We start from the raw sequence: 17,917 nt of genomic DNA, 5'->3' as shown, positions 1-17,917 counted from the left end.
TAATTAATCGTTGCAGCACTAAAATCACATCATTTATACATCAAAACATTCAGGACACTAAGGGGTGCAAAATCTCTTTCCAGATTTAGCTAAAAATGGACGCTTTGGCCAAAACTTGCCTCAAAAAAACCCATTCATTGCTATTAGCCAAAATTGCCCATTCATTTCCAATGGCCCTATTCGTCATTCGTTTCAATAGCACAAATTTCGTTCTTTACAATTGCTTTCCAATCCAAGTGACTCAATACCAACAGGACGTGACCCTGAAATGCCCCAAATCAAATGGAAGTGACCTCAAGGTGTTTACCTGCCAAAGCAACCCTACCGTTGCGATTTCCCCAGAAATGTCATTTTTTAGTTTTTAAAACGTGTTTTTATTCCTGTAAATGATATAAACAAATGATTTCGTGTATTTTTTAACCCTTTATTGTGGATTCGTCAGCTGCCGTTGACAGCATTCGACGTCTAACTCATTTTGATAGAGCGGGGTGAACGTTCAACACATAAACGGATTTTAAGAGGGGGAAGGCCCCCCCCTGGTGGCCGAAAAGTGTCATTACATGTAATTGACTTTCCCATACAGTATATGATTTTAAAATGAAAAATGAAAGTCAAACTCCACCTATGGTTCTACACAGGGCCGGCCCAGGCCATTTGGGGGCCCTAAGCAAAATAATGCAAAGGGGCCCATATTTTCGGCCCACCATTTCGTCACAGTGTACTGTGAAACCCATACATGCAATCCAACCCATACGTCCATATTTTGTATATTAATCAAATTTTGTTGCACTGCATACTTCAAACTTCTCACCCCAAATGATTGTCAGTACTTACAGTAGATAGCGCCAAAGCTTTTTCTAAAAGAGGAAAGAAAACTTAAAGAACTTTTATTTTTTTTAAGCTTGTAATCATGTATCAAAACTCACAAAAGTCAAATAAAGCAAACTGTAGTAAACAAAATAGAATATAAATTAAACAATTGCCAGATTAGGGCCCCCCCTAGTGGTCAGGGGCCCTAAGCAGCTGCATAGTCTGCGTATAGGCTGGGCCGGCCCTGGTTCTACAGATCAGAATGCTTCAGCTCACCTCTAACCCTAAGAAGTATAAAGAAATGAAAAGTAATACTTCATCACATGGACACAAAAGGCTGCAGAGTGGTAGTATGTATATATATTTTATTATAGGGATGGCGCACAACATTAGAGTAACATGAACACGTGCTTCAAATGCCATGCTGGATCAGTTTGTCAAAAGATCAATTAAGGAGAAGCCTAAATAAAATTTTTATTAGTAATAGACTTTTTAAAATCTTCTATGACATACAAATGCAGGATGTTGTTTTTTATTAAGGCGTAGGTTTGGTCTTCATCCACATGGTCTCCAGAATGCTACACACAGCGATAATTTTTGGCACCGAATATACCGGCCAAAAACAATGAAATACGAACAGGTGCTGATATGAACAACAACGACAAAAAAAAAAAAAGCCACATTTAATTCTAAATCCTGCATTATATAGTTCTGTGTTCCCATTGAATGTTATAAAACACGCGAAAGCTGAACAAGTATAAAAGTAAATGAGACGTACGCATGTACAACGTTCACATCGACAGGTTATAATGAGCAATGTAGCGTAGAAAGCGGAAATGAAGAGCGGCTCTTTGCGAGCTCCAACACGGACGATCGAGAATCGTCACGGCGCAGTCTTGACCTCATCTTTGACGAAGGCACTGTGTACAAAACAGCTTACATATGATAAGACGCCACTTTAACAGGGTTTCACTGTACATTTGAACACATCTTTAACCCTTTATACAGCACTCACGAGCTGCCATTGACTGCTAGACGTCCAATCCATTTCAACCGGGGAGAGCGGGTGTTCATTCAGTCCTCCCAGTCAAAATTGTTTGGACGTCTCACAACATCAATGGCACTGAAATATGAGCGTGCACAGTTGAAATGAATTACAAATCACATTTCTCGAATCATGTACAGTCCCTGACTAAAATCTTGTCGCTTATCCATTTTGTAGAAACAATTGCTAATAACCTGACTTTTAATTATTCAATTGGTTTCAGAAATGGCTCCTGTGAAAGCTAAGACCCTCCCAAATGATGTTGAATGTACAAACATATATTTGTTTCACTGAAAAAAGATTTATCATTTAATGAAGACATAAAGGTCAAATTTTGGCAAGACAAAAGTTTTGTCGCCTACAGAAAGTATTGTGAAAATTGAACAAAAAATGTACTAGGGTTGGGCATCTAGCATCGATGGGAACCGATTCTAACACTCCGATGCTCCCGGAATCGTTCGACTTTTTCAATTTAAATTCCTTGTTTCGATGCCCTGACCTCCGAGCGGAAAAAAATGACTGATATTTATATACAAGTTATAATTAGCCCTGTGAGAAGTTCATTTAATTTTAAAAAAATGTCGAAAAGTTAAGACTTTCATGTAAACTATGCAATTTTTTGGACCCTCCATTTTTTTTTTTTTTTTTTTTTGTACCCTGAATCGGGAATCGTTCGGAACTGGAATCGAAACGTGGAATCGGAATTGGAACCGGAATCGTTCAATTTCAAACGATGCCCAACCCTATACATAACATAAGCGAATTAAGTAGTGGTGCTGTGAGATCCAAATTTAATATTTTGTATGACTTCCATAAGCTTGAAGGACTGCATCCATGCGGTTCGGCAAGGATTCATACAATTTATTGATGAAGTCATCAGGAACATCAAAGAAAGCAGTCTTGCATGCCTCGCAGAGTTCATCAACATTCTTGGGGTTCGTCTTCCATGCTCATGCTCAATGATGTTGATGTCTGGTGACTGGGCTGGCCAGTCCTGGAGGATCTTGATCCTGAAGGATCTTGATCCTGAACCCAGTCACCAGACATGAACATCATTGAGCATGTCTGGGGTAGGATGAAAGAGGAAGCATGGAAGACGAAACCCAAGAATATTGATGAACTCTGGGAGGCATGCAAGACTGCCTTCATCAATAAATTGTATGAATCCTTGCCGAACCGCATGGATGCAGTCCTTCAAGCCCATGGAAGTCATACAAAATATTAAATTAGGATTTCACAGCACCACTACTTAATTCGCTGATGTTATGTAACTTATTTTTGTATTTTAAGTACATTTTTTGTTCAATTTTCACACCACTTTCTGTATGCGACAAAACTTTTGTCTTGCCAAAATTTGACCTTTATGTCTTCATTAAATGATAAATCTTTTTTCAGTGAAACAAATATATTTTTGTACATTTAACATCATTTGGGAGGGTCTTAGCTTTCATATGAGCCATTTCTGAAACCAATTGAATAATTAAAAGTCAGGTTATTAGCAACTGTTTCTACAAAATGGATAAGCGACAAGACTTTTGTCAGGGACTGTAGACGTGTAGACCAAATGTTGATATTCTGGTCTATAGGATCTAAAATGTGATGTTCAAGTATGTGAATGTCCAAAATACTTGCCCTATAAAGGGTTAAGGGAGGGTCATCAGAAGATAAAAATTAGCGTTGCCAAAAATAACGTAGAATACAATTTGTTGTTTTAAGCTAATTTTATGGTATGAAATCCAAAACTGTTTTCCTCTATCACACCAGTTATAACAACTCTTTTAGTCCGTTTGAGTACAAGCGACGTCCAATCATGTAGTGCCTTACATTCTTCTGCTGTAAATTTAGATGAGTTTGTCACTAGTAGGCATCACTGTCATTAACAGCGATTATACTGAATGATGCAAGTTTCAGTGCAAGTCTAATCCATTTGGACTGGGATGTCCGAAACCAAATGAATTGCACGTCTACCGCCGTCAATGGCAGCCATTGAGTTAATTCGTGAAATGACGTTAAAGCCGATAGAACAGTACGAAAGTTGTTGCTGTTTCTTTAGTGTTGTAAGTGGTAATATGGAAATGTTATGATATGGTAAACATAAAAACAGCTCATTGGCTGCCATTGATGGCTATAGACGTCCAATACAATTGAAATGGGAGGGTGGCAGCGAATGAACGTTCGTTCATTCGCTGCCACCCTCCCACTTTAATTGAATTGGACGTCTACAAGTGATAAACCCATTAAAATCCACAGCAGTCATTGCTGAGATCAGTTTTGGATTCACCACACCCAAAATTGACTCCAAACAAACATCCGTCTAACCTAAAACAGATTTTTTTTTTTTTTCTTTTCCAAATAGTTCACCAGTGAAAATGGAGCCGTTTTGACTTCACATGTTGGAACAGCGATGTCAGAGGTTCGTCAAAAGGAGGTTACACATGCAGCACTGGTTAGTTGCCGTTAGTAAAAGATTTGCCGTCGCGGTGACAAACCCAACAGTAAAGTTTTTTTTTATCCGTTACAAAACAGAACACAGTGATACTGTGTAAACATTCCTGCGATAGTCAAGAAAAAAAAAAAGAATTTGCTCACGTTTATTTTACACCGGATAATACGGAAAGGGGATTAAAGGACGACATTTGGAGTAAGCGGGACTTGTCCTGAGCATCCGCCGCATGCTACGTGACGCTAAACGCGAGTGATCTGTGAGGCCGGTGCGTGTCCAGGCCTCTCTTAAGGCTAACCTTCCTGTTGATCGACGGTTTTGCGTGTTAGTAAAAAGACGAGGGATGTGGACGACGCCGACTATCCCGCTAGGGATTTTGGGCACTTGAGTGTGATTGGACAGGCACGAGCACATGGGGAGACAAGCTAATAGTGGTTGTACTGTACATGCCGGTCAGATTTCAGTCACGGCGGGTGAAGATTGAAAGATGTAACAAGGCGGCCGATTGTAACCGGCTCAGATTTAACAGTAACTCACTGTCTGGCACTGACAGCGATGGACGTCTCATCCATTTTGACCGCAAATGGATGCGACGTCTATCGCTGTCAATGGCGCGGAATGACTTCAATAACTTTTAGATTCTCACACCAATGTCCAAATTTTCGTTGAATTAAACCAGGACCGCAGCAATAAAAAAAAATGGTGACGAAACTTAAACATTAAAAAAATATGTCAAATCTTTTGGTGTTTCTGGCAGTTTGCATAAAGTAGGTGAGAGACGAGACAAAGTGTTGTCATGCTTGAGGCAGATACTGTTGGTGTCGGAGGGGCTCGACGATCATCAGATGGCTGTCTGGCCGGTCATCTTCTGCAGCAGTGGGATCTGACGGAAAGAAAATGTGATCGTGACATAAAAAAAAAAAAAAAGCAAGAAGTACACTGCTGGCCAAAAGTATTGGCACCCCTGTAATTCTGTCAGATAATGCTCAATTTCTCCCAGAAAATGATTGCGATTACAAATGCTTTGGAAGTAATATCTTCATTTATTTTGTTTGCAATGAAAAAACACAAAAGAGAATGATTTAAAAAAAAAAAAAAATCATTATAATTTCACACAAAACTCCAAAAATGGGCCAGACAAAAGTATCGGCACCCTCAGCCTCATACTTGGCAGCACAACCTGTAGACAAAATAACTGCGAACAACCGCTACCGATTCTTACAATGCTCTGCTGGAATTTTAGACCATTCTTCTTTGGCCAACTGCTCCAGGTCTCTGAGATTTGAAGGGTGCCTTCTCCAAACTGCCATTTTCAGATCTTTCCAAGGCGGGCCCTGCCTATACGCAGACTATGCAGCTGCTTAGGGCCACCACTAGGGGGCCCCCAATCTGGCAAGCGCATTTTATACGTTGTTAATAGAGCATTGTGAATAATGTGCCGTGCATTGCCGTTTATCTATGCAAAAATCCATTTTCTTGTCATTGCAATCTGGCAACCTGGGGAGTGACGCTGAACTTGCTTTGCGATGATTGGTGCTCAAACCTGCTTGGAAAATAGATGCACGAATATGTCGAAGAGAATTTATCCTTTGGAGCAGAGAAACGAAAGAAGAAGAAAATCAGAGAAGAAAAGAAACAACAGTATCAAGGTAATAAAGCATGTTGTTGAAGTTATTGTTGTGCAAGACACTCTGACTTGAACGTTGTTGTCAGCTGAGCTAGTCAATATGTCGTACTGGTAATTGCCATTAGCCGCAAGGCCCCCGCCGCCTACGCGCCGTCTAATATGGACTGCTGTCACCGTACAAAATTCGGATACTCAGCAAGGGACGTCATGCCGTCGCTGTTTTTACTGCGGCATGACAGCATCGTAAACAATGGAGGCGGACGATCAGGACGTTGCATTCCTGCTCTTTTCTCTCCACACATTTTTCTTGAACCTTCAAACTACGTGACGTCTTAATAATATGCTTCAATTCAGTGCCCATTTGGGGTCCTCCCATCGTGGATGAGGTGGAGATGAGCGTTTTTTACAGAGCTAGTCTCCCGAGTTGTCTCCGATCAGCCAGCTGCGGGGCTGGCCCCTCCCAATTCAATGCCGACCAAAAATTAAATGTGACCTGCGTGGTACCCCCAGTCAAAGAGGCGCGCGATCAGTTCCCCCCCAACCCCCCCAAGTCATTTCTGCCAGTCAAAACTGTCGCCACTTCCAGGATCGCTACTTTCATGCACTTAATTAGTTGCGCATTCCCCACAGTACACGTTTTCGTTGACGAATATTTTCCTGGGCTGAATTTTGTTCCACGTAATCATATGTTGTACTTTGGATTATTCAAACGAGCTATTGAGAAGTATCTTGGAGTTGGAGGTGGAGTGCCGTCCTCCTCACAAGATGATGATTTCCCCAAATGTACAATTCAAGGTAATGCTTGGCAATGTCGTGTACATAGTTAAGAGATCAAGAATCAAGAAAGATGCACATAAGGTTACAATTTTAATACATTTTTACAAAAATATGGGCCCCTTGGTATTATTTTGCTTAGGGCCCCCAAATAGCCTGGGCCGGCCCTGGATCTTTCCACAGGTGTTCTATGGCAGGGGTCCCCAACCGCCGGGCCACGGCGCATTTGCTACTGGGCCGCACAGAAATAATAAATAATTTATTAACGACTGTATTCCGGCCGAATTAGTGTATCACAAAAATGAGTACACCCCTCGCATTTCTGCAGATATTTAAGTATATCTTTTCACAGGGCAACAATGACAAAATGGCACTTTGACACAATGAAAAGTAGTCTGTGTGCAACTTGTATAAGAGAGTTCATTTAAGGTTCTGACTTTAACCTTCAATGTTGAACTTTTCACTGAACGTGTAGGAAAACTTCTGCCGAAAATGAATAATAAGCATGTCTTTGTTTGTGGAGACTTGAACATTGATTTGTTAAATCCTAACAAGAATTTACATATGAAGGATTTTACTAGTACTATGTATACATTAGGGCTGCATCCACTAATAACACAGCCGACTAGAATTACGACACACAGTGCACCCCTATTAGACAATATCTTTACTAATGTCTTGAACAAGCGTTTTCAGATTATTTTTATGCTAATGACTTGAAGATAACTAATACAGATGACATTGCAAATCATTTTAATGAATTTTTTGTTCCAATCGCTCCTAAATTAGCAGAGAACTTTCCACAGGTACACTACAATAACACGCAGCAAAGGGCTCTACACTCGATGTTTTTGCATCCAGTGAAGCACACTGAGATAAGGCATCTGGTTGGGAAATTGGGAAACAAAGCTTCGACAGACATGGAAGGCATGGACATGAGGCTTATAAAACTTATAATAGAAGACATTCTTCAGCCTCTAACATATATTTTTAATTTTCTAGGTCGTAATACGAATTGTACAAAAGGTAAATAATGTATGGGTGGCAATTCAAACTTGTAAACAAAACCAAGTGTACTCAAAACAAAGGAGGGTAAAAAATAAACGAGCATAAACGAGCATAACGAGCACATGGACACGATCGACATGGACTATTGGGAAAATGAACACTCAAGGGGGATGGTTAAATAAAATAAAAAGAACCTTGTGGTCACTACGCAATCTGAATGTCAAAAATTGTTAGAGCTGGGAATCTTTGGGCACTTAACGATTACGATTCAGAGGCTCCGATTCGATTATAAAACGATTATTGATGCACCCCCCTCCTCTTTTTTTTTGTTATGTTTTGTTTTGTACTTTATTTCCAAAATTGTTAAAAAATCCTCTCAGGCTAAACCAAACAACTATTTCAGTATCAAGTTAACATATAACAGTAGAGAAATATACAAAAATAACACTAAATAAAAAACTCCAGTCCCCATTCTGTATCAGCAGCTTTAAACTACATTCAATTAATTTAATGTTGTGAATCAACTGTTAAAATTGCTCCCGTTATTCCATATTTCCCTTTTGTCTACTTTTGTCAAAGTTTTAACACTATTTCATCATTTAAAGATAGATTCGAGACAAGATTATGTCGATTCAGGAGTATTTTAGATAAAAAGTTAATTAGGTTCTCTACAACAGAGCCTTCTAGAGAGGTCTACTGCTTTAAGATGGCTGCTGTTTACTTACGCCGGAAAGTCTGTCATTTCGCATCTCTGTTCAATCATACATGTTCTAAAACTGACGTCGTCTGTCATTTTGCTTCTAGTTCTACATATATATGATATCTACTGTAGCCGTATGTTTGTAGACACTAGCAACTGGGCGTTATTTGTAGTGGCTGTCAGCCACAGTCAGGTATGATTGTTTGTTATCTAGCGGCATGAGTTGAACATGATATTTACTCTCGGTCTGTTCCTCATTGCGTCCCAAAGACCGCGCTGACTGTGTTTTACTTCCCCTTTATCTGGTATAATTCAATAATCGGAATTTGGATATTTGTGAATCGTTCTTGAATCTTCCACAGCCGAATCGCGAATAATCTAAGAATCGGAAATTTCGCACGCCTCTAAAAATTGTTATTCGATATTTTCTACGTCCTAAGGTATACTGGGGGAGGGTTTCAATAAGCTTCGGCTTCTCCCGTCTGCCCTTTTCTTTTCGGGTTGAATTAATTGTAAACACACATAAATGCTGTACGTTTGTTGGATTTGTCATGCCTGAAGGGAAAATAAACAAAGAAAGAAATGTCCAAATTGAGTACTGCTTGTCATTTTCCCTCCAAAATGTCATGTGACACGTTACAGGAAAGCTGTCAGCATTGCTGCAGAGATTGAAGAGGTCGGGGGTCAGCCAGTTAGTGCTCAGACCATACGCCGCACTCTACATCAAATTGATGTGCACGGCTGTCACCTTAGGAGGAAGTCTCTTCTGAAGATAGTACACAAGAAAGCCCACAAACCGTTTGCTGAAGACATGTTAACAAAGCACATGGATTACTGAAACCATTTCCTATGGTCCGATGAGATGGGCGGGCTTTCTTGTGTACTGGATTCGTGACCTGTTTGTGAATAAACCGGGTGACTCGAGTATGTCTCTATAACAGGAGGATCAGCTTGTAGAGATCGCAAATGACGGCAACCTTAAACGTACATTTGAGACAACAACTCTACCAAGGTTCTTGGTACTAGGTTAAAGTCATTCCGGAATATCCTGACATCGGTACGAGAGCACTGGAAACCTTGCTACAATTTTCAACATCGGATCTTTGTGAAGTGGGCTTTTCTACAATGACGGCAACCGAGACAAAGTTACGGGGCAGACTGGACATTACATGTCTCACTGTCTCCCATCACACCTAGATGGGACCATCTGGTCTCAATGAAACAAGCTCAGGCCTCCCAGTGATTCAGCGGGTAAGTTATATTTTCCCTGCACTTAACATTTGTTTTTAGTTCCGTCGTGTTACTTTATATTTGCTGTATTTTTCTGCCGCACATTGCCGGTCCGTAAAAAAAAAAAAAAGACCTAAATCACACCGGTCCGTGTTGTAAAAAAGGTTGGGGACCCCTGGTCTATGGGATTCAGGTCTGGACTCATTGCTGGCCACTTTAGAAGTCGCCAGTGCTTTTTCTCAAACCGTTTTCTAGTGCTTTTTGAAGTGTGTTTTGGGTCATTGTCCTGCTGGAAGACCCATGACCTCTGGAGGAGACCCAGCTTTCTCACACTGGGCCCTACACATTATGCTGCAAAATTTGTTGGTAGTCTTCAGACTTCATAATGCCATGCACACGGTCAAGCAGACCAATGCCAGAGGAAGCAAAGCAACCTCAAAACATCAGGGAACCTCCGTCATGTTTGACTGTGGGGACCATGTTCTTTTCTTTGGAGGCCTCGTTTTTTTCCTGTAAACTCTATGTTGATGCCTTTTCCCAAAAAGCTCAACTTGTGTCTGATCTGACCATAGGACATTCTTCCAAAACGTTTTTGGCTTTCTCAGGTAAGTTTTGGCAAACTCCAGCCCGGCTTTTTTCTGTCTCTGGGGAAGAAGTGGGGTCTTCCTGGGTATCCTACCATAGAGTCCCTTTTCATTCAGACGCCAACGGATAGTACAGGTTGACATTGTTGTACCCTCGGACTGCAGAACAGCTTGAACTTGTTTGAATGTTAGTCGAGTTTCTTTATCCACCAGCCGCACAATCCTTCGTTTAAATCTTTCGTCAATTTTTCTTTTCCGTCCACATTTAGGGAGGTTGGCCACAGTGCCATGGGCTTTACACTTATTGATCACACTGCGCACGGTAGACACAGGAACGTTCCTTAGCCTTGATTCCGTAGCCTTGATATTGCCCATGCTTCATCACAATTTTGCTTCTTAAGTCATCAGACAGTTCTTTGGTCATCTTTCTTTTCTCCATGCTCAATGTGGTACTCACAAGGACACAGGACAGAGGTTGAGTCAACTTTAATCCATTTTAACTGGCTGCAAGTGTGATTAAGTTATTGCTACCACCTGTCATGTGCCACAGGTAAGTAACAGGTGCTGTTAATTACACAAATTAGTGAAGCATCACATGATTTTTAAAGGGTGCCAATACTTTTGTCCAGCCCATTTTTGTTTAGTTTTGTGTAAAATGATTATGATTTAATTTTTTTCCCCATTCCCTTCCTTTTTTTTCCATTTCAAGCAAAATAAATGAAGACCCATTACTACCAAAGCATTTGTAATTGCAATCATTTCTGGGAGAAACTGAGCATTATCTGACAGAATTGCACCAGTGCCAATACTTTTGGCCAGCAGTGTATGATTGAACAGGCCTGCAAGGAGCTACAGTGCCCTCTGCTGGACAATAAGCGATCACAAAATGATTTACCTTGGTGACATCCACCCCAGTGAGGGCGTTGATAGAGACTGGGAGTTCAGCTAAAAGACGGTTCACCTCTCCTGTCACACGATTGCCGTCGCCGGTCAGGATCACGATCTCATTGGTCCTGGACAAGGGCGCAGCCACTTTGCTGGCAATCTAATACAACGTAGAGAACATCTTTTAGTATTTAAAGCACGTGTGACCCGATCATGGATATTTGAACAACCTGACAATTCTTTTTGTCATAAACAGCATGCACCCACATTCCAATCGATCTTGTTTTACTGTTAAAAACAGGTAGTACACAGTTACGACCAGAGATGGGTAGTAACGCTTTACATGTACTCCGTTACATTTACTTGAGCAACTTTTGGTGAAAAACGTAATTAAGAGTAGTTTTACTCAGCCATATTTTTTACTTGAGTAAATTTGTGAGGAAAAAACGCTACTATTAAAGTTATGCTTCTGCGGCAGACCTACACCGCCAAGGCAGTCCTGATTTACAACCCTTCGCTGTAGCCTGACGTGCATCTCCACAATTTTCTGACTGGTTGACACGTCAACGTATGGTGACGTGGCGCAAATTTTTTGATTTGTGATTGGTCCGCTCAGACTGTTGTTTCCGGTTCAGCGCGAAATCACTGCCATTTTCAAACACTGTTTTGCTACACGCAAAAATTGACCAAACCGACGGGAGTATCGTTAAAGAGCAAGTACAACAACTTCTACAATGTCTCGTCAAGACATTATAAAGATTGCCAAATGGCAAGGTCAGCGATTGCATAAAAAAATGGAAGAACCACCAAGACAAGTATGTTTGTGTTGGGAAGCGAATGGCCACCCGAAGCGGTGACACAGTCAGCCAAAAACTGCCAGATTTTTATCACTTCATTTTGTATTTTTGGTTGGTGCACGTCATCATTTATTGTGTTTATTGTTTGCTGTGAGTCTGACTTATTTACATTTCACACTTCAAGTATATGAAGAATAAAGCACAGGTTTGGTGTCAAAAGAGTTGATTTGATGTTTAATTTTCACCAACAGTTCACACACTTGATACATCATCACTGATTGAGAGTGCCTTAGTGCTTTTTTGATAATGGATGGGGGGAAGAAGGAGAGGAGTCGATGACGGCTACCTCCATTTTCTAGTGGGAACAATAAAAATAAATAAATAATAGTGGGCTGCCGCAACATACGACTGCTAACTTTCGCTTTCTCCCGTTCTTTCCACACGCTTCCCGCTACGTCAACGCTCTCCAGTCTGATTGCCTCTTGAAGGACCCGCGCATTTTTACGGACATTACAGTATGATCAACATTTGTTGTTCAATGTTGATGAGCTGAAGATCCACATTCAAGCATTCCATCTCCGTTGGCATTATTGTGTAACTGGAAGAAAACTACAGGAAGTCGACAAGAGTACCCCCAAACCGTACAAACACAACCCTCTAACTTCACTGTTTTGTGGCAAAAGGTGGATTTTTCATATGAATCTTCAATTGAATTACACCACAGTCACCGCAAATATTGCAGGAGACCTACTGGAGCCCGCATGGACCCGAGATTTACTCAGAAAACAGGGAAGTTTGGTGGTGGCAAAATCATGGTCTGGGGTTACATCCAGTATGGGGGTGTGCGAGAGATCTCCAGGGTGGAAGCCAACATAAATAGTCTGAAATATCAACAAATCTTTGCTGCCTCTTACATTCCTACCCATAAAAAGGGACAAATTCTGCACCAGGATGGTGCTCCATCGCATACTTGAATCAAGATCCTCCAGGACTGGCCAGCCCAGTCACCAGACATGAACATCATTGAGCATGTCTGGGGTAGAATGAAAGAGGAAGCATGGAAGACGAAACCCAAGAATGTTGATGAACTCTGGGAGGCATGCAAGACTGCTTTCTTTGATGTTCCTGATAACTTCATCAATAAATTGTATGAATCCTTGCTGAACCGCATGGTTGCAATCCTTCAAGCCCATGGAAGTCATACAAAATATTAAATTTGGATCTCACAGCACCACTACTTAATTCGCTTATGTTATGTAACATATTTTTGTATTTGAAGTACATTTTTTGTTCAATTTTCACACTACTTTCTGTAGGCGACAAAACTTTTGTCTTGCCAAAATTTGACCTTTATGTCTTCATTAAATGATAAATCTTTTTTCAGTGAAACAAATATATTTTTGTACATTCAAAATCATTTGGGAGGGTCTTAGCTTTCATATGAGCCATTTCTGAATAATTACCACAACTACAAAATGGATAAGCGACAAGACTTTTGTCAGGGACTGTAGGGGCAGTTTGCCCCGACTCTCGGTCGTGTAAGGAATCTTGAAATAATGCTCATATAGAGCAGAGAGAAAACCGATCATTCTCAGGCTTACCCTCAACCCATTTTTATTTTTTTATGACTGTTGCCAAGGCCGTGTTCAAGGCAAGCTAGGCACTGATGGACAGCTGCACCGCTACCGTAGCATGCCATCTCTCTCGCTCTTTGATGACGTAATTGCTGCCTGAATTCTGATTTAGGAAACTTGCCAGTTCAGACTGCCGCGACGTTCTGGAAAAATGTGGCCCAGATCGGATTCAAACCACATACGAAAGTGACCCAGATCGGATTTGAAATGGTCCACTTCTATGCGACTTGTCCCGTTCAGGCCGTCAAGTTAATGCCTCACTCGAGTCGGAAAAACACGAAAAAATCGGATTCGTGCATAAAGACCTGCAGTATGAACGTAGCCTAAGTCTTTTGTTATGCCTCTTAATCCTGGAACAGTTTGAATGTGATCCAAATTTGAACTGTCACTAAAAAGGTTATCTGACTGAATTGACTCATAAAGTAAATACTGAGTAGTTAGGCTATCTAGCAGCCGCAAAACTATCACACAGTGTCTATATGGAAAGGTTTTACAAATTTTACTTCATCCCACATTAATGTAGGAAAAAGCGTCAAACGTTACAATCGTAAACATGTTGAGATCGCAAAAGTAAGACCGCAACCAAACCAGTTTAAATGAAATGGAGTTCTATCATTATTTAATTATAAGTTCAAGATGTGCAATGAAATTCAGAAGTCTTTTTATTTTGACTCAAGTTCATTTTTTAATGTAAAATTGATGCTTAACTGTAAAAATGTTTGAAAAATAATATTGCGATCCCTAAATTTTGAATGATGTATATGGAAAATCAAGCATGAATCTGACCTTGGGCAGCGCTTCCAGCACCAAAGCTGTCTTGGCAGCCTCGCCGTATTGCTGGTAGGCTTCCGCCTTTAGCCTCATTTTCTCGGCCTCGGCTTTTCCCACGGCCTCGATTGAGGCGGCCTCCGCTTCGCCGACGAAACGGATTTTGTCGGCCTCTGCCTGGGCCGTCAGCACCTTCTTAATCCTGGCGGAGGACAAGAAAAGACTAGTTCAGCAGAGGTCCGGCAGTGTTTCTACACGCAAAAATGATGATTATTACGTGATATTATCGTCGCAAAGTACCCGCTCCCACTCACTTGTGTCCCTCGGCCAGCTGCTGCATCTTGTAAGCTTCGGCCTCAGCAGGTCTCTTCACAGTGGCGATGAGCTCCTTGTCAGTACGATCAATCTCTTTCTCCTCGATGGTGATCTGCTTCTTCCTCTGGACCACTTCCACCTCGATCTCCTCCAGACGGATCTTCTGCTGCTCTTTGGCTGCTTGCAGTTCATAAGCCAACTGAGCTTCTGCTTTCTGGAAAGACAGAATGCTTTAAAACTGCATCGCTCTGCCGTTAACAGCACTGAAACGTGAACATTGACTACCAGATCGATACCTTCGTATTAACTTCTTGATTGAAGGCAGCTCTCTGCATTTCCAGCTCTCGCTTAGAATCTGCCATTTTCGTGTCCGCCAAAAATTTCACATCCATCATTTCTTTCTTACACTCAGCTTCCTGTTAATGAAAATTCTGCTTTAAGAAATCTTCTCCTCGATGACGGTCTATTTGCAACTTAGATCTATTTTACCCTAATGCCAGCATCTCGCTCAGCCTCCGCCACGCCAATATCAGCGTCCCTCTGCACTGCAGCCGTCTGCGTTTTGCCCAGTGAACTTAGGTACTCCACTTTGTCATACACATCCTGGAAAAAACAATATTTATAGTTTAATATAGTAACAATTTGTTCATACATCCATAGAAAGCTATTCAAACAGAACGGTGTATAGCCACACGTCTTGTAATGTATAACTGATGTTTTGGCATGACCAAAATCATCAAGATCATTTATTTTGGATGAAGTACTGGTTACTCATTCACTGAAGTCAGTCTTAATGACATCTGTCATAAGCATTCAGTAATGCCCATGATAGTGTCATGTCATAATTGTGACTATCTTATGACAGTCTTATGACGCCGCTGTTAAATAAAATGTTACCTATTAATCGAAACAAATCAACAAATAAGCCACGTTGGACTATAAACCGCAGGATTCAAAATGAAGAAAAAAAGTAGCGTAGTAGTCCGAAAATTACAGTATATATTTGATAGCATGTAGTAAAAACGTAAAATTAACTATTAACGTTAGTTTGCTAACATTTGACTGCCTACTTGTTTCCTAGCCGGTCACTACACAAATAAAATAGAATATAACTAATGTAAGCTGTCAAGGCCTCAGCACTCAAAGTCCAAAGTAACTTTGGACACGGACACACATGAAGGAAAGTTCTCCTCACACACATTGCAAGCCGTTCTCTCACCGTTAATGCCTTTAGCATTTATTTACGCCGTATTCATGTTGCAAATGTACTGTACGTTTATGATCTAAGTTGTTTATTTAGCATTTCTGGATAGTATTGAGAATCCAACTACCGTAAATGTAAAGGACTATTTGTCCATCTCCGCAAAGGCTTCGGGAGCAAAATCTAACCGACATAATGTAGATAGATGTCCGGCCTGTGTGGTTTCTCGTTTTTTAGTTGCGAGTGGTAGCATTCCTGCCTTGATTATAATAATGATCTCTTCTCTGTAAAGTTTATTACCATTGACATATTGCACCACTGCATACTGCAACCCTCTCTGTCTGCTTCTTGACGAAATTCATTAAAAAAAAAAAAAAGAAAAAGCCATCTGTGGTAGTGCAAATTCAGAAATTTGAACTCCCGTCATCACCCATAAATCATTCGTTCACTCAGTCACTGTTACTGAGAGAATTTGACAGAGCCTTGGGCTGTCAGTTTTCGAAAGGGGCGTGGCTTAGCGATAGGTCCATTGAATAAGGATGCTAAAGTTTTTACTTTGTAGTTCTTGTGAATTAATGTATTGCTGTTCACGAAAATTGGAAATATGAAGAAAAAATCTTTCAGGACTGTTACCTTGATAGTGAAACTGAGGATCTCGATGCCCATGCGGCCGACATCTGGGGCTGCCACCTCTCGGACCAGAGAGGCAAACTTGTCTCTGTCTTGATAAATCTGCTCCACAGTCAAGGTACCTGTAACATGATTCAACCTATCAGTGTTTCCTCTTCAAAATCTTTGCTTTAATACTCATTACTATTATGTAGTAACATAATTGTTATTGTTCTCACTTTCTGGCGATGAAACTGACCTGACTGGTTTTAAACTTCAAACTTTTCATTGATACTAAAATTTCCATTAAAAAAAAAAAAAAAAAAAGATGTAAGTCTGCGACCTTATGTGATCCATAATACCACATTACAGAAAAAAAATAAAATTCTGTTCCTGGCTTGCAGTAATTTTATTTGTGTTGCTTGGGTACAGAGTGTTATTTTCGTCAACAATGACGATAACGAAAATATTTTGTCAACGAACAATTTTTTCATGACAATTACGTCACGATGACCAGCTAAAAACATGTCTTCGGAGACTAAAACATAACAAGATGGTTGCCAGTTGTCGTCTGACGAAATGAGAGTGGGATGAAAATTCACTATAGTTTCCGTTATAAGATCAACGCATCTTAGCAGTACCCCCCCCCCCCCCCCCCGCCCCCACACACAGGCTTCCTTTTGTGAAACACATGTGTCAGGTGCTGCTTGTTAAGTTTTGTTTTCTTATCTGGCCAGTCCATGTTGCTTTAGCCTATAAAGGTCTATGCTGAGTGATCATCACACACTAAACTAACTTGTAGCATTAGCATAGCATCATGTTAGCATTAGCTCGGTCACTCGGTGAGTGTCTTTGACTGCCTTAAAAGGTGGAAAAGCGCTACATAAGTATAACACCATTTACCATTTCTTAAACTCTTGGAAAACTTGCAGTTCATGGCGTCCAGGTAAGTTTAACTGATTGCAAATATTGTGCTGTTTTCCTGCTCAGTGTGTATTATCATCATGAAGATGTTGAGGTCCTTGTAGGCTCTACAGTTATGTGCTCATCTGTCAATGTTCACTCGTATTTGTTGGAAACCTTCTATTTATTCATTTTTTTTATTTATTAATGGACTCAAACTTTTTAAGTTTATAGACGAAAACATTTTGAGAGTTGTCAACTAAAACTAGACGAAGACGAACACATTTTGAAATAACTAAAATATGACTAATAAGTATTTTCATCCAAAAGACTAAGACTAAAATTTAAAAGGCTGCCAAAAACGACACTGGTACAGACTAAATGAAAAAGTGCCGCTAAAAAGGTAAAAGTTTTGTTTAGCTAAAATTTGAGGCTATATTTAAAATTTCCGACGTCCTAGTTATGCAGAAAATATTTGTTAAATGTAATTTCTTCGTGTTTCAGGTCAAACTATGTCTTTAAAACAGGGGTGGGGAAACTATTCCACAAAGGGCCACAGTGGGTGCGGGTTTTTGTTGCAACCC

The 17,917-nt window shown here is 40.5% G+C and overlaps 1 protein-coding gene across 2 annotated transcripts in view; it reads right to left on the bottom strand.

Annotated features, from left to right (window-relative positions):
- Positions 1 to 1,461: 1,461 nt before the first annotated feature.
- The window catches only part of LOC130906344 (flotillin-2a), a 40,323-nt gene continuing 23,867 nt past the window's right edge, over positions 1,462 to 17,917 (bottom strand). For both annotated transcript variants that reach the window (XM_057820590.1, XM_057820589.1), the window contains exons 5-11: positions 16,455 to 16,573; positions 15,110 to 15,223; positions 14,917 to 15,036; positions 14,620 to 14,834; positions 14,324 to 14,507; positions 11,117 to 11,266; positions 1,462 to 5,181 (exon numbers count right to left, since the gene is read on the bottom strand). In XM_057820590.1, the coding sequence (XP_057676573.1) occupies positions 5,140 to 5,181; positions 11,117 to 11,266; positions 14,324 to 14,507; positions 14,620 to 14,834; positions 14,917 to 15,036; positions 15,110 to 15,223; positions 16,455 to 16,573 (944 nt within the window). In that variant the 3' untranslated portion in view covers positions 1,462 to 5,139. The remainder of the gene's footprint in view (positions 5,182 to 11,116; positions 11,267 to 14,323; positions 14,508 to 14,619; positions 14,835 to 14,916; positions 15,037 to 15,109; positions 15,224 to 16,454; positions 16,574 to 17,917) is intronic.

This window comes from Corythoichthys intestinalis, chromosome 18 (genome assembly GCF_030265065.1).
Source record: "Corythoichthys intestinalis isolate RoL2023-P3 chromosome 18, ASM3026506v1, whole genome shotgun sequence".
In the NCBI taxonomy this organism is placed as follows: domain Eukaryota; kingdom Metazoa; phylum Chordata; class Actinopteri; order Syngnathiformes; family Syngnathidae; genus Corythoichthys; species Corythoichthys intestinalis.
The sequence above is the reverse complement of the archived record's forward strand: the minus strand, read 5'-3'. Positions and strand labels throughout refer to the sequence as shown.